At 43.5% G+C, this 23,755-nt stretch overlaps 1 protein-coding gene and 1 pseudogene across 2 annotated transcripts in view; both read left to right on the forward strand.

Moving 5' to 3' along the window:
* Positions 1-5,582: 5,582 nt before the first annotated feature.
* LOC101828625 lies at positions 5,583-9,219 on the forward strand (annotated as a pseudogene).
* Positions 9,220-11,076: 1,857 nt separating this feature from the next.
* Nbn (nibrin) overlaps positions 11,077-23,755 on the forward strand; it is a 29,715-nt gene continuing 17,036 nt past the window's right edge. The window contains exons 1-8 of one of the 2 annotated variants that reach the window (XM_040741267.1): positions 11,077-11,232; positions 13,307-13,440; positions 14,798-14,946; positions 15,259-15,418; positions 16,132-16,235; positions 19,007-19,124; positions 19,864-20,057; positions 21,830-21,927. In XM_040741267.1, coding sequence (XP_040597201.1) covers positions 11,196-11,232; positions 13,307-13,440; positions 14,798-14,946; positions 15,259-15,418; positions 16,132-16,235; positions 19,007-19,124; positions 19,864-20,057; positions 21,830-21,927 — 994 coding nt within the window. In that variant the 5' untranslated portion in view covers positions 11,077-11,195. Of the gene's footprint in view, positions 11,233-11,418; positions 11,440-13,306; positions 13,441-14,797; positions 14,947-15,258; positions 15,419-16,131; positions 16,236-19,006; positions 19,125-19,863; positions 20,058-21,829; positions 21,928-23,755 lie in introns of those variants that run through there. The other variant, XM_040741278.1, reaches the window with a different exon arrangement.

Below are 23,755 nucleotides of genomic sequence, written 5' to 3' on the forward strand. Positions count from 1 at the left end.
CAACATCAAACTAAATGGACAGAAACTCAACGCAATTCCTCTAAAATCAGGAACAAAACAAGGCTGTCCACTCTCTCCATACCTTTTCAACATGGTACTTGAAGTTCTAGCTATTGCCATACGACAACAAAGGGAGATCAAGGGGATACAAATTGGGAAGGAAGAGGTCAAACTTTCACTGTTTGCAGACGATATGATAGTTTACATCAATGACCCAAAGAACTCTACCAGGGAACTCTTACAGCTGATTAACACCTTCAGCAAAGTGGCAGGCTACAAGATCAACTCAAGAAAATCAGTAGCCCTACTATATACAGATGATAAAAGGGCTGAAAGAGAAATCAGAGAAACATCACCCTTTACAATTGCCACAAACAACATAAAATACCTTGGGGTAACGCTAACCAAACAAGTGAAAGACCTGTATCGTAAGAACTTTGAATCTTTAAAGAAAGAAATTAAAGAAGCCCTCAAAAAAATGGAAAGATCTCCCATGCTCTTGGATAGGTAGGATCAATGTAGTAAAAATGGCAATCCTGCCAAAAGCAATCTACAGATTCAATGCAATCCCCATTAAAATCCCAGCACAATTCTTCACAGACCTTGAAAGAACAATAATCAATTTTGTATGGAAAAACAAAAGACCCAGGATAGCCAAAACAACCCTGTTCAACAAGGCAACGTCCGGAGGCATCACCATCCCTGACCTCAAGCTCTATTACAGAGCTATAGTCCTGAAAACAGCTTGGTATTGGCACAAAAATAGACAGGTAGACCAATGGAATCGAATTGAAAACCCGGGTATTAACCCACACACATACGAACATCTGATCTTTGACAAAGAAGCTAAAAATATACAATGGAATAAAGAAAGCATCTTCAACAAATGGTGCTGGCATAATTGGAGACTGGCATGTAGAAGAATACAGATCGATCCATGTTTATCGCCATGCACAAAACTTAAGTCCAAATGGATCAAAGACCTCAACATAAATCCAGCCACACTGAACCTCTTAGAAGAGAAAGTGGGTGGTATCCTTGAACGAATTGGTACAGGAGACAGCTTCCTGAACATAACACCAGTAGCACAGACAGTGAGATCAACAATTAATTAATGGGACCTACTGAAACTGAGAAGCTTCTGTAAGGCAAAGGACACAGTCAGCAAGACAAAAAGGCAGCCCACAGAATGGGAAAAAATATTCACTAATCCCACATCTGACAGAGGGTTGATCTCCAAAATTTACAAAGAACTCAAGAAGCAAGTCTCCAAAACACCAAAGGACCCTATTAAAAAGTGGGCTGCAGAACTAAATAGAGAGTTTTCAATAGAGGAGTCTAAAATGGCTGAGAGGCACTTGAGAAAGTGCTCAACATCCTTAGCCATCCGGGAAATGCAAATCAAAACAACTCTCAGATACCATCTCACTCCTGTCAGAATGGCTAAAATAAAAAACACCAATGACAATTTATGCTGGAGAGGATGTGGTGAAAGGGGGACACTCCTCCATTGCTGGTGGGAGTGCCAACTGGTTCAGCCACTTTGGAAGTCAGTATGGAGATTCCTCAGAAAAATGGGAATAAACCTACCACAAGACCCAGCAACTCCACTCTTAGGCATATATCCAAAAGATGCCCATTCATACAACAAAGATGTCTGTTCCACTATGTTCATAGCAGCTTTATTTGTAATAGCCAGAACTGGAAGCAACCTAGATGTCCCTCACCCGAAGAGTGGATAGAGAAAATGTGGTACATCTACACAATGGAGTACTATTCAGCAGAAAAAAATAATGGAATCATGAGATTCGCAGGCAAATGGATGACACAAGAAGAAATCATCCTGAGTGAGGTAACCCAGTCACAAAAAGAGAAACATGGCATGTACTCTCTCATATATGGATTTTAGACATAGATCTGGGGAGTGCCAGCCTACAATCCTATGGCCAGAGAGTCTGGGAAACAGAAACTTCATTTAGTGGCTGATCGAAGAAGAGGCAGACTCCCTTGGTTAAGTACTGAGCTGAACTCAAGAAAGCCAGTAACAGAGAGGGAGGACTGATGATCAAAGGGATTAAGACTGGGCTGGTTTAACCCCCAGAAACAGCTGACCAGACAAAGGTTAACTCTTGAATCCCAGGCATCAGCCTGGGAATCCAGCATGGGACTGATCAAGACCCCCTGAATCTGGGTGTCAGTGAGGAGGCCTAGAGAATCTATTGAGCCTTGGGCAGCAGATCAGTACCCATCCCAAGTATACACACGGACTTTGGACTCCCATAGAACAATGTGAGGTGCACTCTCACCCTGAACTCTTGGGGAAGGGTCTAGGCCCTGCCCTATATGAAATGACAGACTATGGACACCCCCATGGAGGGCCTCACCCTCCCTGGGGGTATGAGGGGATAACGGGGGGGAGGGTTGGGGGGAGGGCACGGGAGGAGGGGAGGGAATGGGAGAGGGACCTGGAACTGACTTGTGAAGCAACCTCGTTTCTTATCTAAATTTAAACTGGAAAAAAAAAAGCAAATGCACAACTCTAATATAAATGACTTGGAACAACAGGCATGAAATTTTTTAAAAAAATTTAGCCGACCAAGGAACCTTATCAGAAAAAATATATATATATTGCTTGGGTTTTTTGTTTGTTTGTTTTGATCTTGATTTTGAGACAGGGTTTCTCTGTGTAATAGCTCAGGCTGTCCTAGAACTCACTCTGTAGACCAGGCTGGCCTCGAACTCACAGTGATCTTCCTGCCTCTGCCTCCTGAGTGCTGAGACTTACTAAAGCTGTGTGCCACCACTGCCCAACTCAGAAAAAAAAATTCCTTAAAGGTATGAGTTTCAGCTTATTTTCCCGTGACTGTGATAAAATACTCTGACACTGACTGGGGAAAGGGACCTGGCTCAGCTGGTGAAATAATTTCCTGCCAACCTGAGCTCCATCCCTATGACACAAAGTAGAAGGAGAGAACCGACTCCAGCAAGCTGTCCCCTGAGCTCTGCACAAATAAAAAAAAAATGTAGGTGTTTAAACAGTTTGAGAGAGAGAGAGAGAGAGAGAGAGAGAGTGTGTGTGTGTGTGTGTGTGTGTGTGTGTGTTTATTTTCACCTACAGCTCAAGATCCATCATGAAGAGAAGTCAAGACAGTAGGGCCTGAAGATGTACCACACTGTTCTGGAAGACAAGAAAAAGGAACACATGAACCTCTGCTAGTAATTGGACCTCTTTCTGTTTTGTACAGTCCAGGATCCCCTGCTGAGGGAATAGTGCTGTCAAAAATGAAGATGGTTTCCATATCAATTAAAGAAATCAAGATAATTGCCACTCCTCAAAGGCCTATATCTTATGAGATTCTTTCAAATTCACAATTAACAATCATTATAACTTCACTGTTTGTCAACCTGACACCCAAACGCATTAATTTGAAGCGATAGCTTTCAACCTTTGTCCCTATAGGCTTATGTTAGAATGCAAATTGTATTCTGTTTAAATGTAAAATCCCCATGGTCTTTAACAATTATAACACTTCAAACATCCAAAGACTCAGATCAACCACAAGTTACAAACTCTCAAAATATAATGGCACAAAATAAGAAAAGCCAGTATACAATACTGAATGAAAATGAAGACATGACTACTCCTAGGTATGGTTGAGGAGAAGGTTTTTATTGTTGATATGAGGAAGAGAACAGCCAGGGACATCTGGAAGAGCCCAGACTAAACATGGCCAGCAGAAAAGTCCAAGCCATGAGGGATGCACAGGGGGAATTAGAGCAGGAAAATAAGATAAAGGGACAAGAGAGGAGGCCAGGATAGGGAGGGAAAACCAAGAGAATCAAGACAGGGTATGGCCAAAGAGAGTGCATAGCCTAATTGATTGGGTTATATCAGAAAGAGAAGCTTTGAGGAGGGAAGGGAAGCTCAGGGAGCACATAGACTTATTGTAAGGGGCAGGGTTAAGAGGTTCTGAGAGAAGCCAGGACTCCTTAGCAGGTACTTGCAATGCTGAGAGAGCCTGGTGGCCAGAGGCAGCTTTTATGTGTTAAATAGACATCACAATTAGCCATTTGTCCTGAGTTTCTTTGAAATCTAACAATGAATAATCAGATCAGAGCAAAGCCAAAATCCAACAGGGCAAGTACCAAATCCTCCAGCTTTGTGACTGGCATCTGGGCTTACAATGTAATGAAATGTTGTGGTGTCACTGAGAAATGCCCCAGAGGCTCATGGATTTGAACATTTGGTGTGTGTGTGTGTGTGTGTGTGTGTGTGTGTGTGTGTGTGTGTACAGAGAGAAAGATTAATTCTATAACTCCTGCTGCTTCAGGGAACCTTGACACAGAGGATTAGTCTGAGATCATCGTGATGGGAAGCAGACAGGCATGGTGACAAAGCAGAGGTTGAGAACTTTACATCCTCATCCACAGTCAGCAAGCAGAGAGAGAGAAGGAGAGGGAGACTGAGCATGAGCATGAGCATGGCATGGGCTTTTGAAACCTCAAACCCTACCCCCAGTGACACACTGCCTCCAACAAGACTGTGCCTACTCTAACAAAGCAACACCTCCTAATCTTTCTCAAACAGCTCATCAACTGAGGACTAAGCATGTAAATATATGAGCCTGTAGTGGCCAGTCTCATTCCAACCACAACAGAGGGTAAAGGGTATGAGGAGATACACTCAGCAGATAATGTATCCATGTATGAAATCTTAACAGAAATAATTTTAAAGAGAAACCTCGTTTACATTTAAAGACAAACCTCAATTCTTTCATACAACCCCATGATCTATAGTTTTACTTTATCAGTATATAATCGTGTGTATGTGTGTGTAATCTTTACAAAAGGAGAAAAATAAAGTAGGTATAGTGTTATGATATGTTATAGCATGGAGTGGGAGGGACCTTGGTGGGTTGCATCCAAACCACAACGGGTGAAAGGCAGACACACCATGCAAACAGTGCTCATGTGGAGCGTTTACTCAGGGATAGGGGGAGAGAAAGGGAGCACAGAGCAGCTTCGTGGGAAGAGGGGGAGAAAAGGAGAAAGAGGTACAGAGAGGCAGAGAGCTAGAGAGAGAGAGACAGAGACAGACAGAAAGAGAGAAAAAGAGAGAGAGACAGGCAGGCAGACAGACAGAGACGGGGGGGGGGGCAGGTGAGGGAAATAAAGAGAAGAGGAAGAAGAGAAGGGAATAGGCAGATTATCATCTTTTAAAGGGATGGTGTGCAGCACTTGTGCACAGAGACCACAAAGCAGGCCAGGGTACTGCCTGTCATGTGCACAGGGTGACCCACTCTGCCAGGTCCCCAAGGGATGGGACCAGGTGTGCCTGGATGCTAACATATAGGCCGTGCTATAAAGGGCATAAGGTCCTTGTGTTCATAGATAAGCACTAGGGTGTGGGTCATCAACTCCCTGTGGGGGGAGGTCTTATTTAGGGCTTCTATTGTTGTGGAAAGACACAATGACCACAGCAATTCTTATAAAGGAAACATTAATTGGGGTGGCTCACTTGCAGTTTCAGAGGTTCAGTCCATTATCATCGTGACAGGGAACATGTTGGTGTACAAGAAGACATGGTGCTGAGAGTAGCTGAGAATCCTACATCTTATATGCAACAGGTAACGCTTATTCCAACATGGCCACACCTACTCCAACAAAGCCACACCTCCTGATGGAACCACTCCCTATGAGATTATGGGGGCCAGTTACATTCAAACTACCATAGGAAGTCAAACAACCATTTCACATAGTCACATATCAGCTCTCCTGCATATTAGGTATTTATATTATGATTCATAAAAGTAGCAAAACTACAGTGATGAACTATGAACAAAATAATTTGTTAGAGACACCACAACCTGAGGAACTGTAGTGAATGGTCCTAGCATTAGGAAGGTTGAGAACCATTGCACTCAGGAAACCGGGAATGTTAAATACACAGGGTTGTCTCTTCAAGGGAAGAGTTGTATAACCTGTGTTCTACCCAGAAGGCTTGGAATGGATGGAGTTAATAGCCTGGTGACCTGTACTATTTGTGTGGCCAGGCCATATCTGACTCCTGTAAAATGTTACGCTTATCTCAGTCATTCTCATTAGATCTTTATCTTGTGCACTGTTTCTCAGTTGAAGAATCTAATCTTAAGGGAAATGTCACATTTACTTTATAGCTGAGTGACCTCTGCACTATTTTATGATGGAGACGAAGCCATAAACTATAGAAACCATCTTTATGGAAGATTTCATACATACTTTGCAAAAGAGTCTTGATATAGTCATACATCAAGCTTTGTTGAACTCATGGGATTGAGTTAATTATCATCAGAAAACTGTTTTCCAGATTGTGATGTGCTTAAATATGCCTGAAATAAAGTTTCTGGTGTCAGCTTCTAGAAGTTTGAACCAATATGGTCCACTGAGTTGTGTTGAACTGGACATCCTTCTTGCCTCACACAGATTGACACTCTGCTGACCATGTGTTTGCAGAAACCCCCCCCCCAAACTCTACTAGCCATGGTGTTTGCAGAGACCCCCCCCATAAACTCAGGTAGCCATAGTGATTGTACACCATGTCACACAGCCTTATGACCTGAATTTGATCACTGAGTTATGTAAAAATGGAAAGAAAGGACTTCTCAGATCTGCACGTGCAGTCTTCCAACACACACACACACACACACACACACACACACACACACACAGATCTTACTACATAACACTGGTTGACCTGAAATCCTAAAACTCACTATGTAGATAAGGCTAACATTTAACTCAGAGGGATCCACCTGCCTCTGTCTCCAGAGTCCTAGGATTAAAGGTATGTACCACCATGCCCAATTGTGAAAAGAATTCTTTTGTGTTGTTGTTGTTTTTCATTTTTTTGATACAGGGTTTCTGCAGACCAGGCTGGCCTTGAACTCACAAAGATTCACCTGCCTCTGCCTCCTGAGTGCTGGGATTAAAGGCATGTATCACCACCACCCGATGGGAAAAAATTCTTAACAGCCTTTTAGATATAGCTTAAGATCATCTACATATGTATACATACATACATACATAAATACATACATACATAATTGTACACATGATCACTGGAAAACACTTCCCAAGTGCAACTGTCTTTTCAGAAGCCCATGCCCATGCTCTTGGATATGTCTTAGTCTTTCCCAGAGGACCTCTGTGCTAACCCCTGCACTTAAATATATGTTTTTACAATATCTCTTTTCAACAAACTCCAGTGCTACTTTATGAAATTCTCTTCTGCAGGGAAGTTAAGGATCCAGCTTGGTCTGAACAGAAGCACCTAAAGACAAGATAGCACATGGGCTATATATAATCTTTTGTTCTTTTTGAAGTGAGAACATATTAAGTAACAGCTTCCTCAAAGTAAGACTCACTGTTCAGTTAGCTCACTCCTGCAGTAAGACTCACTGTTCAGTTAGCTCACTCCTGCATGCTCTCTCTCTCTCTCTCTCTCTCTCTCTCTCTCTCTCTCTCTCTCTCTCTCTCTCTCTCTCTCAACTCTGCCTGTTCAGGGAATCTCTGAACAAAGGAAAGACACCAAAAGCCCAGTTCTGCATCCTTAGCAGCTATCACAGCTTCCTCCCTGATGTCCAACTTGACCCTTCCCCAAGCCAAATCCAGACCACCATGTCCCTGGCCCTGCTACTGCTGCTGGGCCCCCATCTCCAACCCTAGCAGACTTCTATCACTGAGGCGTAGACTACACCGGCCAGAACGGGTGAGTGACCTGCCTACCAACAGCACGCCTCCCTGAATTCTGCCCCTGGTTACCTTTCCCCAGGCCTATGCTGTCCTAGCTAGTCCCTAGCCCTGCAACTGGGACCTCCCCCACAAACCCGTATTACCAAGCAGGCCTAGGCCACACAAGTCAAAATATGAGTGACCCGCCTACCAACGGAACTGTACTCTTCCCTGGATTCTGTCCCCCACAACGCTTCACCAGGCCAAGACTATCCAAGCTTGTGTCTGGCTTTGCTGCTGCTGGGCCTTGCTTCCAACCCCTATGGCTCTGCTCCCAACCCAGTCACCCAGATGCAGTTCACACTAGTTAAAACTACCCTCACTGGGGGACAAATGCCCTTTCCCCAGAACTCCAGCAGATTCCACAGGCCCAGACACAATCCACAGCAGTTGGAAGAACAGAGGTTATAGGTCCATGCACAGTCCACATCATTCAAAAGAACAGCCCCAGCAGCTCTACAGTAGGCCAGGCTGGTCCTGGGAACATCAGAAGAAGACACAAGCTTTACTGGAGGCCAAGCCGAACATTAAAAGTTGCAAACTAAAAAGACCAAGTAATAAATAAAAGCAGACCTATCAGAATTATACCTGAGACAATTGAGACTCTAAAAGCCAAAAGAGCCTGGACAGATCGACCTCCTGCAGACTCTAAGAAAGCATGGATGCTAACCCAGAGTACTATACCCAGCAAAACTTTCCATCACTATGAATGGAGAAAACAAACAACAAAGCCTCAGAAGAATGACTTGAGCGATTAGGGAAATCCACACTGTCTTAGAAGTGAAATATGTTCTGAGAGGGGTAATTCTTGGCCTTAGGGGGAAATATGAATTGCTAGTTGAGTGATCATTCCCCCGAAGGCAGCCTCATCATCTACTTAATTTTTGCTTACCCAGAAAGTAGGAAGTTAAGGCTCATTTCCCTCCCACGCAGCCCTAGCCCTACGTTGTGGTCTCCAACCACCAGAGCTCCCTCGACCTGCTTGGGATGACAGAGGCGCTGCCAGATCGCTGGGTGTCCATTGCCAAGCACGAGCTACTATAGGCTGGCTCTGCTGAGCTGGCAGGAGTCATCTTCATTGACCAGAAACACCTGGGAGATTCCATGAGTGTCGTGTCTGAGGTAGCCCAGACCCTGCTCACCCAGGATGTGAGAGTGTGGGTTTTTCCTGAAGGAACAAGAAACCAGTATCTCCATGCTGCTCTCCAAACATGGCACCATCTTGCAGCACAGGCCCAGGATCCCAACATTGTCATGTCCTCCTATCAAGACAGTTACTGCAAAAAGGAACGCCTCTTCACCTTGGGACAATGTCAGGTGCGGGTGATGCCCCCAGCGCCCACAGAAGGGTTGACACCAGATGATGTCCCAGCTCTGGCAGGCAGAGTCCGGCACTCCATGCTCACCATCTTCCGGGAGATTCCCCACGGATGGCCTGCGTGGTGGTGACTGAAAAAGCCTGGGGGGCGGGGGCAGGCGAGGCCCGGCTCTGAGCTTCTTCCTGCCCTTCCCATCTTTCTCCCCACACCTCTGACCCAGGCCCCGGTCCTGGGTCCCCACTCCCTACTCTCCTTTTGGAATCTTCAACTCCTAAAGTGAATGCAGACACAGCGTCACTCCATGCCCTTTCCCTGCTCCACCCATGGACTCTTCTGCGTGGGTACAGTCTGCACTCCGATCCCCACCTGCCATCAAGTCTCCTGGGACAGTCACCTCCCCTCACCTCAAGTGGCTCATCGGATACAAGGGTGGGGGACATTCCATCCCATCCCTCCCCCAGCGGTGTCTCTGTGGCCTTCTCTCCCTCTCCACCCGACTCTGGACAATGGACTCATCCGTTCTGTGGAACACTCCGCCCCTCACCCCAAGTCCACAGATTGAGTGGGCCCACCTGCTGGTTAGGACTCCTCATCCTACTGCTGGAAGCTGAGCCTGAACACTCCTCGCCTGCTCATCTGGGGAACGTCCTCAGCAATGTCACCTTCAGCAGGGCTGGGCTCTTCTAACTCAGAAGTCTCATACCTGCGCGGTCCCGGGGCTGAGCACAGTCCAGACGCCAATTTCTGCTTCCCCCATCCCTTTGGTAGAGGTCTTCAGGGTCCTGACCTAGCACCATCTAATCACATTCTGGAGGGGAGGACGGTGGAAGCTGCGCTCTCTGCTCCAAGAACCTGCCGCTGGTGAGAGGGAAAGGAGAGTGTTTATATTTCTCTTTTTTTGGGGTACCTCCCTCTCTGAGGTGGCATTGGCCAATCCCGCTGCCTCCTACTCTAAGACCCAGGAGGTAGACTGAGGGCAGAAGGAACAGGTGGGATCCAGTTTTGTGTGGTTGGTTTTTATTATCTGGGCTACGGCGAGCAACTGAGAATAAAAAAGAAAGAGGAAAAAAAGTATTTTGCTGAATATGTATGAATTTGTTTTCTTACTATTCGCTGAACAATAGGCCTGGACAACTGTGCAAATAGCATTTACGTTTTATTGTATATCATGTGTAATCTAATAGTCAACCACACTATACAGGAGGATTACTGTGATATCTATTTATTCGTTGGTGCTGAAGATCCAAACCAGTGCTCCGGGCATGGCAGGCGAAGATCCAAACCAGGGCTCCGGGCATGCCAGGCTGAAGATCCAAACCAGTCCTCCGGGCATGCCAGGCAAGTACTGCAGCTACTCTGTCAGCTCTATACAGCAGCCTCCAAAATCCACTACCTCTTTGCTGCAGTCTCTTTAACTCCTTCGCAGTCATTCTTCAATCTACACACAACACACACACACACTGCGATGTGTAACGTGTGATCACCAAGTTATTGCTAGCCATTACAATGGAATTTAAAAAAAAAGAACCTGTTTACCAATGATCAACTATTAAAGGAAATTGGGGCAATTTGGCCAAAGATACCAATTCAACTTAATTTATTGTTATTCAGTAAATTGTCTTTGTGTAACGACAAAAATATGTGTTTCTGGCACTATTCACTGAGGACACACTGGAAAAAGTTAAAAAGTTGGCTTTGGCATGAGATCTTCATTTTAACCGATACTACCACAAATGATGTGAATTAATACATTTTAAATACGTGAGAATAGTATAACCAACCAGTACTTCAATGCGTTTAATTTAAAACTCGCGTGACTTCGGAGATTTTAAAACATTTATAGTTTTTGGATTAAAGCATGAAGTGAAATAGGTTAGTCACGCCCTTTGAACAGGGCACTTTCTGCACTGCGCTGCTCCCACTTGACCACCAGGTGGCGGCGGCGCCGGCGGCGCGCTCTAGCCTCATTCCCGCGTTTCCGAGGAACTTGGCGGAGTCCTGGGAGCGCGCACGTCCCGGAGCCCGCGCCAGTGCAACCTGGTGACCGCGCACGCCGGATAGCCGCGGTTGGCGTGGCAGGACGCGGGGTTCTGAGGCGCAGGACCCATGTGGAAGCTGCTCCCGGCCGCTGCTGCGGCCCCAGGTAGGCGCGTTAGGGAGGCGGTGGGCAGCTCTTCCCGGGAGCAGCTGCGGAGAGGTGGGAGCGGGGAGCTGCGGAGCGCGCTTCCGGTCGGTCCTTCTCGCCTTCCGGTGGCGGCGAGGCTTCCGAGACGCAGAGAGCAAGGCTACGGGGTGTCTGGAGCCGAGCTGTCAGCACCCGTAAGCCAGGTGGTGAAGTGTGCGTACCCAGGTTAGGCCCGCTCCAGCTCGGCTGCCAACCGCGGGAAACCCAAGGGTGGGGACCGAAGCCCCAGCGTGAAGAATCACGTGACACCACAGGACTGCTTTCAACTTTTCATCACTTTTCCTCCATACTGTCAGAACAGTGGAAAAAAGTCCCCCACCCACTCATTTTTATGCAGCGAAAAGGTTATGACGTGCTAAGTGGTTGTCTCCATACATAGTCTTTGTTGGTTGATGGAAGGTTAAGCGCTTGCCCGTGATTGGATCTTGTTCTCAGGGAAGTTAGTGGAGGCATTTTTCCAACAGTATAAAGGGAAGTATGAGGTCAGATCCGTGCGGATTGGCCCACTGCACAGGTGGAGCACAAGTTGGTTTTGGTGAGCAAGTAGGACTCTGAATAATTAGCCTGAGCTTAGCTGGCTCTGGGTTTCTGTGAGATAATCAGAAATCTATACGGGATGGCACAGGTCTGTAATCCCACACTTGGGAGGCATAGGAAGGAGGATAGGGAACTCCCGCTGAGCTACAAGACCTGTCTCAAAACAGATAAACTACCTGCCAAATTCAAGTTTGAGTGATTAAGGATTGCTTGTCACCTTGAACCGGTAGAGCTTCACAGAGCTCCACACAACACCTTGGTCAAGCAATAATTTATAGACAGAAAATGGAAATGAATTAGAAGAACACCTTCATTGGATTTTAACTCAGCAGTCGCTCTACTTGGGCGGTATAAGGAGTCGTTTACAGTATAGGGATACCATCTGATAGGTCAGTAGTCTGTGTCTTACTGATACCTGGCTATCTGGGCTGTAGTTCGGTATCCACCTCGGCAAGGTTTATAAGAAGAAAACACCTGTGGGGCCAGAGAGTTGGCTCAGCAGTTAAGACCATTTGTCACCCTTGCGAAGAACCCAGGTTCAGTTCCTAGCATCCACTTGGTGGTTCGAAACCATCTATAACTCCAGTTCCTGGGGGTCTGATGCCCTCTTATGATTTATAAGGACACCAGGCACATATGTGATTGTAGAGGGTCTGAGGTCCTTGTGCACACAGATATGCACCAGGGGAACCAGGAAAGTTAAACATGGAGGGGATGTTTACCTGTCTTCACCTGGAATTCTGGGAAAGGATGTAGTGATGATCTTTTGCTATTTGTGGGACCGGGCTTTACCCAAACCCCCCAGAAAATTATATTTATCCCAGAATTTTCCCTCTAGGTTTTAAGCATTGTTTCCCAGTCCATAAAACCCATCCTTATGAGAGATGTCACATTCTTTACGACAGCCTATGAAACACCTGTGTTATCCTAGAGCAGGACGAATCCTGACCCCCATAGAGAGTCATTGTGTTGACCCTTAACTTGAACATTGTTTCTGTGTCAACAGAACCCATCTTTATAGAAGCCATATGTACTTTGTGAAGAGTGGTCAATGTAAATACCTCTTAAACTTTGTTGTACTAAGTTGTCATCAGGAAACTGTTTTCTATAATGGTGCGGTGCTTAAATATGGCTGAAATGAACTGCCTGGTGGCAGGCTACAGACCTTGAACCAGCACTGGCTAACTAAGTCGTCTACACTGAGTTTCATTCTCGGCTCTGTGGATTGTTCTGCTGCCAGCTGTAGAGCTTGCAGGGACCCCCATACATGATGTACATACTTCTAAACAGGCAAACACATGACATAAATCCAGCAAAAAAAATTGTTAAAGAAAAAAAAGAATTTGAAGTATTTATAATATATATTATATCAAGTTGCTTAGCATTTAAATGGCATAAAGTGTGATTTATTTGTGATACTTATAGAGTATGTCCTGTGCCATGAATACATGTATGTGTGTGTACCTTAAATTTATTTACTTTTGTTTTCCTTTAGGAGAACCATGCAGACTTTTGGCTGGCGTAGAGTACATTGTTGGAAGGAAAAACTGTGCCATTCTAATAGAAAATGATCAGTCAATCAGCCGAAACCATGCTGTGCTAACAGTAAACTTTCCTGTAACCGCCTTGGTATGCTGCTGACTTTATTTTCCTATCTCATGAGCAGATTAGACACTCTGTCTAAAATGAACAGTGGCAGAAGAACCGTGCATAACTAGCAGTGATTCTAGTATTTATTTGAATAGGATGCCTCTGTTGAATAGTCTACTTTTTTAAGGTGATTTTGAGATTCAGAGAAAGTGTTAGAAAACATTTTGTGGTGGTGTCTTACAACATTACCTCTCTTGGCTCTGGGTGTCCATCTGTGATCTCTTTGCTGCACTGAGTTGGATCTGTGGCCCATGCCATACATCATGGAACACATTCTAGGAGGCTGCTTCTCTCTTGATAGCCAAGAAGCAAATAGAGCAGAGAGTGGAATCAGAGAACTCTGTCCAGGGCATGCTTACCCACACCTGCCTCCCTCCTTCTTCGGCCCCCAAACTTGTGTGTACAGCAGTGAACTACCCGACCCACAGTCTTAAAGGACTTTATGCATCTGTGTGGACACTGGCATTTCAGGGTAGGGTTGATGTATTTCACTAGGGAAATAACTTGCTTGTGCTGTTTAGCTCCCTTGCATGCTCTGGGTGTGTTTTGTAACAACCATAGGTATGGAAGTGAGTGTGTTTAACTGTCAGTGCTTCTGTTAGTGCTTTTAGCATAAGAAAAGCCGTTGCTTTGCACAGGCTGTGTGTATGCAAATGCTGGATGCTCAGAGAAATTCCGGTTTCAGTCTGTTCTTTTCAGAATAGGGAAAATACTTATTATTGAAATTCCTCTAGAAAAAAGTAAAATACTTACATTCAGTCAGAACTCTAGCTTTTAATCCTGTATTCTCATTGAGTTAGTTTTTAATGGTATGATTTTGATAGTATAAAAAATGTATAGGAGAGAATACATCTGGTATGTTCAACACAAAATGGACTGTACCAAACAAACAAACAACAAAGCTTCAGAAGAATGACTTGAGCGATTAGGGAAATCCACACTGTCTTAGAAGTGAAATATGTTCTGAGAAGGGTAATTCTTTTTTTTTTTTTTTTGGTTTATTTATTTATTTATTTTTGGTTTTTCGAGACAGAGTTTCTCTGTGGCTTTGGAGGCTGTCCTGGAACTAGGTCTTGTAGACCAGGCTGGCCTCGAACTCACAGAGATCCGCCTGCCTCTGCCTCCCAAGTGTTGGGATTAAAGGTGTGCGCCACCAACGCCCAGCGAGAAGGGTAATTCTTGGTCTTAGGGGAAAATATGAATTGTTGGTTGAGTGATTATTCCCCGAAGGCAGCCTCATCTACTTAATTTTTGCTTACCCGGAAAGTTACTAATCTTGTGAAATCTGCCCTATAATTACTAAGTGGTAAAAATCATTTGTTGATTTTTTTTTCAGAGTCAAACAGATGAAATTCCTCCATTAACGATAAAAGATAATTCTAAATATGGAACCTTTGTTAATGAGGAAAAAATGCAGAATGGCCTTTCCTACACTTTGAAGACAGGAGATAGAGTTACCTTTGGGGTGTTTGAAAGTAAATTCAGGTAAGAAGTTTCAAAGTGATAAAATCCACAGCTAGAAGAGACTTTATGGATGACAATTGAAACTTCTGTAACTGAATGAGTTGGAGTGGGCCCTCAGAGTTGTAAGGGTAGCTTAAGTGTCTGAATCCTCATGGATTACATGTAACATTAATTTTTGGTGATTGTTTTTTCTTCATTAGGACTCAAGACTTAAGAAATGATAATTTCTTAGGAAAAACACATTGAAATTAAAATGACTGATACTTTAAAATCCTGTAGTTGCTGTCCCCTGGAATTACAGTCTAACTTTATGTCATTTATTTTCATTTACAGAGTGGAATATGAGCCTTTAGTTGTTTGTTCTTCTTGCTTAGACATCTCTGGGAAAACCGTTTTAAACCAAGCTATACTACAGCTTGGAGGACTTACTGCAAGCAACTGGACAGAAGAATGTACTCACCTGGTCATGGCGTCAGTCAAAGTCACCATTAAAGTAGGTTAGAAGTCTGTGTTGAGATCAGGTCTGACAGCTTAAGCTCACTTGCTCAGTGTACACAGACTCTGACAGCTGTTTACCTTTAAACTGTCATAATGGCTATGGATTCATGGGTGACTACTGGTTATCTGTATTGAGGCACAAATGGCTTTTCACTGTTTATTGTCTCAGAGAAGCAAAAATACACTGAATTATATTTCAGATTTTGATTTGGTATTTTAAAAAGGTTATCTGTTATCCTTTACCTCGAAATTCGTGTGATTGCATAGATGATGTTTGCATTCTAAAACAGAGACTGGAGTTAAAGTGCTTGCCCCTCTTCAAGGTGAGCATCTCACGTCACCCCCTCAAGTCCCCTTTTTCCTGTCCTCACACTATCTCGTGACTCACACTCGTTTTGACATGTAAGAGTTTATTCACAAAGACTGCAGAGTTCTTGTACTTCAGTATGACCTTGGTGAGTCTCACCAGCCTGTATTTACAATAGCGATTGAGGCTTCTTAAATGTGTTGATTAGTAGTTTATGCTCTAGACCTAAGCTGTGACCAAGTACTGATGTCTACTGCAGATTGTATCTCCTTTGAACATTTAGGACTTTGAAAGGAAAAACGGTGTAGAGCCACCTCTGTATTTATAACCTACAACTTACTTTGATTGAGCTATTGTATAAATAATATATATTTATAGTTACATGTGATTTTCTATTTTAGACTATATGTGCACTCATTTGTGGACGTCCAATTGTAAAGCCAGAATACTTTTCTGAATTTCTCAAAGCAGTTGAGTCTAAGAAACAGCCTCCAGAAATTGAAAGGTATTGTTGTCTTTGAGACAGGGTCTCCTGTGTCCCAGGCTGGCCTTAACCTTGTGTAGTCAAAAGATGACTTTGAACTTGTGATGTCTTGTCTCCGCCTCCTGATTGCTAGGATGACAGGTGAGTGCCACAGTACCCAGTTTATGTGACATCGGAAAGGGAACCCAGAGCCTCTTGCATGCTAGGCAAGCACTCGACCAGTTGAACTACATCCTCAACCATGAAGACAAAGTTTTAATTAATAATTTTATTACCAGTTTTAAACTACCCAATTCAGGCCATTTTTCCCAATTCAGTTTTTTTTTTTATAACCCTGGCTGACCTGGAATTCAGTATGTAAACCAGGCTAACCTTGAACTCACACAGATCTGCCTGCCTCTGCTTCCCGGGTGTTGGAATTAAAGTCATGTGCCATCATACCTGGCTCTAATGCACTTGTTTTAGGGACCGTTTATGCCCCTGTTGATCATTGGCATATGTGTTTAACAGTAGCCAAGAATTAGATTCTTCTGGGTGTGTGGTGGGTGGGTGGGTGGGTGGGTGGTTGGTTGGGGTTTTTAATATGTATAATTTTCATTTAGGAAATTTATTTTATAATACAGTTAACGGGTAACACTGTTTTGGATTCTGGTCAGTAGTGACTAGCTCTTAACCTTGAGTTCTACAGCCCGGTGAGGACAGCTTCAGAAGGCCTCCCTTACATGCTTGATTGGTCTCTCAACCAAATCCCAAATCAGAGTCTTTCTCCCATGTCTTTGCCTCTGGGGAGTTCATGAAGTCCTGTGAATAGCAACTCTGACTAGAAAGTGTGAGCCATTGTTGGTTCCAGAGTGCTTTAGTTAGAAGGCCTGGTCACGTCTACTATTGCTGAGTGTCCTGTTGTTTGGAGCTTTTAGAGTTAGCTGCTGATCCTCCTTCTGTGTGTATTTCTGACTATTAACACTCATGACCACAGAGAAGCGACTTTGCTCTAGGAGGACTTCTGAATAGCTCCTAACTTACTTTTAGCTTTACTGTTAATTTCAAAAACCTGTTGTTGTCAGTGTTTCATATTGGCGATTGACAATCAAGCGTTTCATCTCAAGAGCTGGCCATGGTGGTACAATCCTATAATCCTAGCACTCAGGAGGCCAATATAGCAGGTGAGTCCCACCTGTGCTCTATAGCAAGACACTGTCTCAGAAAAACACCTAACAATTAAAAAGTAGTTCATTTGCTCAGTGGTAGTTATACCTGTCTGCCTCTATTTATTTAAGACCAAGTTTTTTTTTTTTTGAGACAGGTTCTCTTTCAGAAGACCCTGGGTTTTGTTCCCAACACCTAGGTGGTGAATTCACAACTGTCTGTAACTACAGTTGAGGTCCACACATGGTGCACCAACGTGTGTGTGTGTGTGTGTGTGTGTGTGTGTGTGTAAACACTCATAACAAACTTTTTGAAAATTGATGACTAATAAAAATGAGTGTAAGAGACAGCAAAGAAACTGGAGTGACCCTGAAAAAGTAGACTAGCTCTGAATTTAAATCCGGCATGCTGTGGCACGCAGCAAGTGCTATTCTGTTTAGTACAGTTACATCTGCGTTTTGCAGGTCATCAGGAACAGGGGAAGGCAGTCACTGCATGTACCTGATGTGATTTGTGATTCCCAAAGTCCTGGAGTAGACAAAGTCACTTTTAAAAGACTTGGTGTTGTAGAGGACTGTTTTAAGTGTTTCATGTATGTTCACATAGGCAAGTCTACATTGTGTATGTCTGAATGTAAGGAAAGAGGGGGGAGTTCCCCTTGAGTTTGTACAGAGCTCTCATGCTGTAACATGCTTTCTTAATATTTTATTTTAAACAAGTCTCTCACAATTGGGAGACTCTCCATAGATCTCTGACATTCATACATGACTTGCTGGCTGTTCGAAGGCTATAAAGCTCTGCCAGCCCTTTACACCGCTGTTTCTGTGTGGTGGTTGCATTGTAAACTCTTGGGAGATGAAGTAGTGTCTCGTCTGAAATACAGAGCATGCTTGCTGACAGCTAGCTGTGCGTTCCCACGTGCAGTGCTCCTTTCCTGTAGGACAAATGATCGTATGTGCCTTCTATACATTTTCCAGGGGCCTTGCTTCAGAAGAGATCCACCACAAACATCCTTTCAACTTTAGTTTTGTGTAATGTGTGCCTTGTAATCATCTCCCTTAGCGTACTTATTTGAAGAAAATATAGAGGCATTTTCCTATAGTGTATGGAACTAGTATCGCATTTATTTTAAGAAAATACAGAGGTATTTTGCTATAATGTATGAAACCAGTATCATATTTTAGGAAAAGGCATCTAGATATTTGGTAATTTTGTTCAGCTAAAACTTAGCTGAGAAAATAAACAACAAAACAAACAAGCAAAATATCTCAAAATACTGGGCTTTGTTTGCTTCTTGGTTTTGTTTTGTTGTGAGATGATCTCACTATGCTGCTTGGCTGGTTGCTCACATTGTACCATGTTCTCTCAGTTACTCTAGTTGACTGTGTAAGCCAGATTGGCTCGGACTTTCATTGATTCTCAGCTTCTGCCTCCTGGGGAGGGAGGGAGGGAGGGACGGACGGACGGACGGACGGACGGACGGACGGACGGACGGACGGATGGATATAATCAATCATTGTGCCCGGTTCAAGTAATAATGATATTAAACTGTTTTGGCATCAACTTGATTCATAAGTTTAACAGTAAACACAGAGAAAAGTATATAATTAAAGTATAATTAGAATATATTTTAATTATTTTTGCAGTTTCTACCCACCCATTGATGAGCCAGCTATTGGAAGTAAAAGTGTTGATCTGTCAGGACGACAAGAGAGGAAACAAATCTTCAAGGGGAAAACATTTGTATTTTTAAATGCCAAACAGGTAATTGTAAAGCTTTAATTGTATCATTCACTTTTTGTGTATGTTGTTTTGTCTGCATGTGCATCACATGCAAGCTTTGTACCCTTGAGGTCAGACAAGGGAGTCAGGTGCCCTGGAATTAGAGTTAGACAGTTATGAGTTGCTGCCATCGGGGTACTGGCAACTGAACCCAGGTCCTCTGGAGGAGCATCCAGTGCTCTTAGTCCCTTAGGCGTCTGTCCAGCCTCCACATTAGTACTCTTACTGGCAGCTGTTAGGGCCTTTCTTTTGGGGTTTTGTGTAGATGTGTGAAATATGACAGAAAGCTGCTTATGCCCTAGAAGCTGCTCAGTGTTTGTGAATCTGGTATCTTCTAACAGTGCCTAACTGGCCTGGGTAGTTTATGTGAGTACCATAGTGCAAAGGACAGAAAACGAGTCCTAACTGGCATAGCTAACAGAACATTTGTGGAATGTCTTTTGTATTCCAAAGTGTGGATGTCCGGAGTTTATGCTATAGTGGACAAATCATGCAAGGGAAGCAGCCCTTGGAGAGCTGTGTGGGAGTGGATGAGAAAACCGTGTAAGGGATGTGTTGGCTCTAGACGGGCTGCTGAACTAGGGATTCTCAAAGTGAAAGCTCAGACTGCCCACCAGAAAGTAGGATGAATTCTGTTCTCATTCCCAAGTCCAGTTTGTACACAGTGAGGATGCGCTCCAAGGCCCAGTGCAGCTCTGTTAAATGCTTCTTCCGTTCCTAGCATAAGAAATTGAGTTCGGCCGTTGTTTTTGGAGGCGGGGAAGCCAGGCTGATAGCAGAAGAAAATGAAGAAGATGAGAGTTTCTTTTCAGCTCCTGGAACATGTGTTGTTGACATAGGAATAACAAATACACAAATAATAATTACTAACTCCCAGAAAACATGGATTCAGTTGATAATGGACACCCTTCAAAGGTACGTAATCATTCTTCACAGGTTAAAAATGGAAGTGGATTTTATCTGCAGACCAGTTAATGTGAATCTGCCTATACATTTGTCGAGCCATGTACTTCAGAATTGTGATTTTTGGGGACAAGCTGGTGTGATATCTATATAACTGTATCTAGGTATTTTCTGCCTCTTGCTCCTTTAATAAAATTTACAGATTTTTTTTTTTCATTTTGCTTTATTTTGAGAAAGGGTCTCACTATGTAGCTCTGGCTGTCCTGGGACTCACTATGTAGACCAAGCTGGTTTTGAACTCACAGAGATCTGCCTGCCTCTGCCTCCCAAGTCCTGGAATTAAAGGTGTGTGCCACCATGTCCAGCAATTTCTTAAACTTAATGAACTAGTAGTTTTTATACACAGTATATTAAAACTGGAGTTAAAACTTAAAAACTAAACTACTTTCTAAAAGTACCGAGAATTTAAAAGTTTTCCCTGCATAATCACTTGTACTTACACATTACACATGCTAACATGTGTAATTCCATATGTATGTGTATATGGGAAAATATACATAAACTTCTATGTGCTAATGTGGGGAGGTAGGGAAAATATCAGCTGTTTCTTTGTTTTTCTGTTTGGTTTGGTTTTGGTTTGTTTGCTTTTGGAAACAGAGCTCTTCTCAAGCTTGATGTGTAGCCAAGGATGACTTTGTATTCCTGATATTATTTCTACCTCCTGAGTGCTGGGAGTACAGCTTAAACCACTGTGCTGGTTTTATGCTAGGGATCAAACACAGGGTTTCATGTATAGGCAAGCGCTCTGCCAACTGAACTCCTCTCCATCCCTGATGTACAAGACTGTCCTCAGAGCCAAATTGCTGCCATCTTCAAGAGTCTGATCGGCCAATCTGAAAAGATTGTCATAGCTGACCTTTCTTTCTCTCTCTCTTTCTTTCTTTCTTTCTTCCTTTCTTTCTTTTTGTTCCTTTCTGGGGGAGTGGGGGTGGGTGAAGGGATCAGGGTATCACTATGCAGCCCTGGCTGTCCTGGAACTCACTATGTAAACCAGACTCTTAAGTGAGTATTAAAAGGTGTTTTGTGACTTCAAATTTAAGTTACAGATTCTATATAACATGTTTTTTTTAAATTATACTAAGTATCCTGTTTTAGAAAATCATCCATATTGTAGAATATAGCAAATAGACTCCCCATAAGACTCTTGAATGAAGTACGTTGAGCCAACCTATAATCCCAGAACTGAGATGGGATCACTTGAGTGGATGAGTTTGAGACTAGTCACTGCTGCAGAGCCAACCTCTGCTCTCAGTTCCTCACAAAGATGCCTGAATATGAGACTTACATGGACTTAATGTACTAACCTTATGTATGTGTGTGCATAAGCTTTCACATGGTGATTATAGTTCCCACCTCCTTCCTGTCTTTTCTCCTGGGGATCAGTGTAATTGTAGATTTGTGTATGAAGGTCTGTTTTGTTGTCCCTCCAGATAGAACTATTTGCTCATCCTGAAAATTATCATAGCAGTGTAGAACTGGAAAGACCTCCTCCTTTGCTCTAGCCTCTGATCTTATTGATGATGTTAACTGGGTTGCTGAAGGTGATGGGTTGTCCACAACACTGCCCTAGGGAGGAATTTAAAAATATTTCCACATTTCAAGTTCTGCCCATAAAATTTTAGTGTCTCTTTGGGAAGAAAAATAGATTTATCAAGCTTGATATTATATTAAGAAAGTTGTTAGTTTTAGTATATTACTGTATTTAAACTATTTTATTCTCATAGGCATGGTCTTAGACCTATTCCTGAAGCAGAAATTGGACTGGCTGTTATTTTTATGACTACGGAGAATTACTGTAATCCTCAGGGCCAGCCTTGTACAGGTAAGTAAGATATTTTATTGATTATTTACAAAGTTTATAAACATATTTTTATTTATTTATATATGTACTTTGCTGTTATACTTGTGAGGTGTGACCATACCTTCTTTTAAAATTCATCTACGTAATATTTGTTCATTTACTCATTTAATACACAGTTCTGTCATAGTACTGGGTGCTGCTCTAGTTTCTGAAGAGTCGTTAGTGAGTAAAATGAGCAGGATCCGGATTCGAACAGTGAACAAGCAGAGGACACACTGTAGTTCAGGACAGTGAACAAGCAGAGGACACACACAGTTCAGGACAGTGAACAAGCAGAGGACACACTGTAGTTCAGGACAGTGAACAAGCAGAGGACACACTGTAGTTCAGGACAGTGAACAAGCAGAGGACACACACAGTTCAGGACAGTGAACAAGCAGAGGACACACTGTAGTTCAGGACAGTGAACAAGCAGAGGACACACACACAGTTCAGGACAGTGAACAAGCAGAGGACACACTGTAGTTCAGAACAGTGAACAAGCAGAGGACACACTGTAGTTCAGAACAGTGAACAAGCAGAGGACACACTGTAGTTCAGGACAGTGAACAAGCAGAGTGCATACTGTAGTTCAGAACAGTGAACAAGCAGAGGACACACACAGTTCAGGACAGTGAACAAGCAGAGGACACACTGTAGTTCAGGACAGTGAACAAGCAGAGGACACACTGTAGTTCAGGACAGTGAACAAGCAGAGGACACACACAGTTCAGGACAGTGAACAAGCAGAGGACACACTGTAGTTCAGGACAGTGAACAAGCAGAGTGCATACTGTAGTTCAGAACAGTGAACAAGCAGAGGACACACACAGTTCAGGACAGTGAACAAGCAGAGTGCATACTGTAGTTCAGGACAGTGAACAAGCAGAGTGCATACTGTAGTTCAGAACAGTGAACAAGCAGAGGACACACTGTAGTTCAGAACAGTGAACAAGCAGAGGACACACTGTAGTTCAGGACAGTGAACAAGCAGAGTGCATACTGTAGTTCAGCACAGTGAACAAGCAGAGGACACACTGTAGTTCAGGACAGTGAACAAGCAGAGGACACACTGTAGTTCAGGACAGTGAACAAGCAGAGTGCATACTGTAGTTCAGGACAGTGAACAAGCAGAGTGCATACTGTAGTTCAGGACAGTGAACAAGCAGAGTGCATACTGTAGTTCAGGACAGTGAACAAGCAGAGTGCATACTGTAGTTCAGAACAGTGAACAAGCAGAGGACACACTGTAGTTCAGGACAGTGAACAAGCAGAGTGCATACTGTAGTTCAGCACAGTGAACAAGCAGAGGACACACACAGTTCCGCACAGCTGAGTCCAGAGCTGCTCAGGCCGTGTGACCATACCTGAAGTGTTGGCCTGTCCTGGTCTTCACAGAGGACTTCACTGAGAATGAGGCATTTGAGTCTCCTGCAACCTGAACTGCTTAGGCACCATAGTGATGTGGAAATCTGACATAGAATTCCAGCCAAAAGGATCAAATGGCTCTCACATTACAAATAGATTTTAGGGGTCCAGAATGGAAGTGCAAACTTAAGTAGAAAACTAGTGTGGAGCCATTCAGAGAGGGCTGCTGGATTCCTTTGTTACATTTGGATTATTGGTGTCCATAGGTTCTACCAAATTACCAATCCAGTCAAAATTATTTAGTCAAAGATAACTTAGAGTGGAGGCTGTGGAGTCATAAATTCAAGACCGAATTATACGAATTCCAAGCCTGTCTATACTAGATAGCAAGACCTCACTTTTTAAAAATTAAAAAAAGTTTTATTTTTATATGTATCAACTT

The sequence above is a fragment of the Mesocricetus auratus genome, unplaced genomic scaffold, assembly GCF_017639785.1.
Source record: "Mesocricetus auratus isolate SY011 unplaced genomic scaffold, BCM_Maur_2.0 Super-Scaffold_6730, whole genome shotgun sequence".
Classification (NCBI taxonomy): domain Eukaryota; kingdom Metazoa; phylum Chordata; class Mammalia; order Rodentia; family Cricetidae; genus Mesocricetus; species Mesocricetus auratus.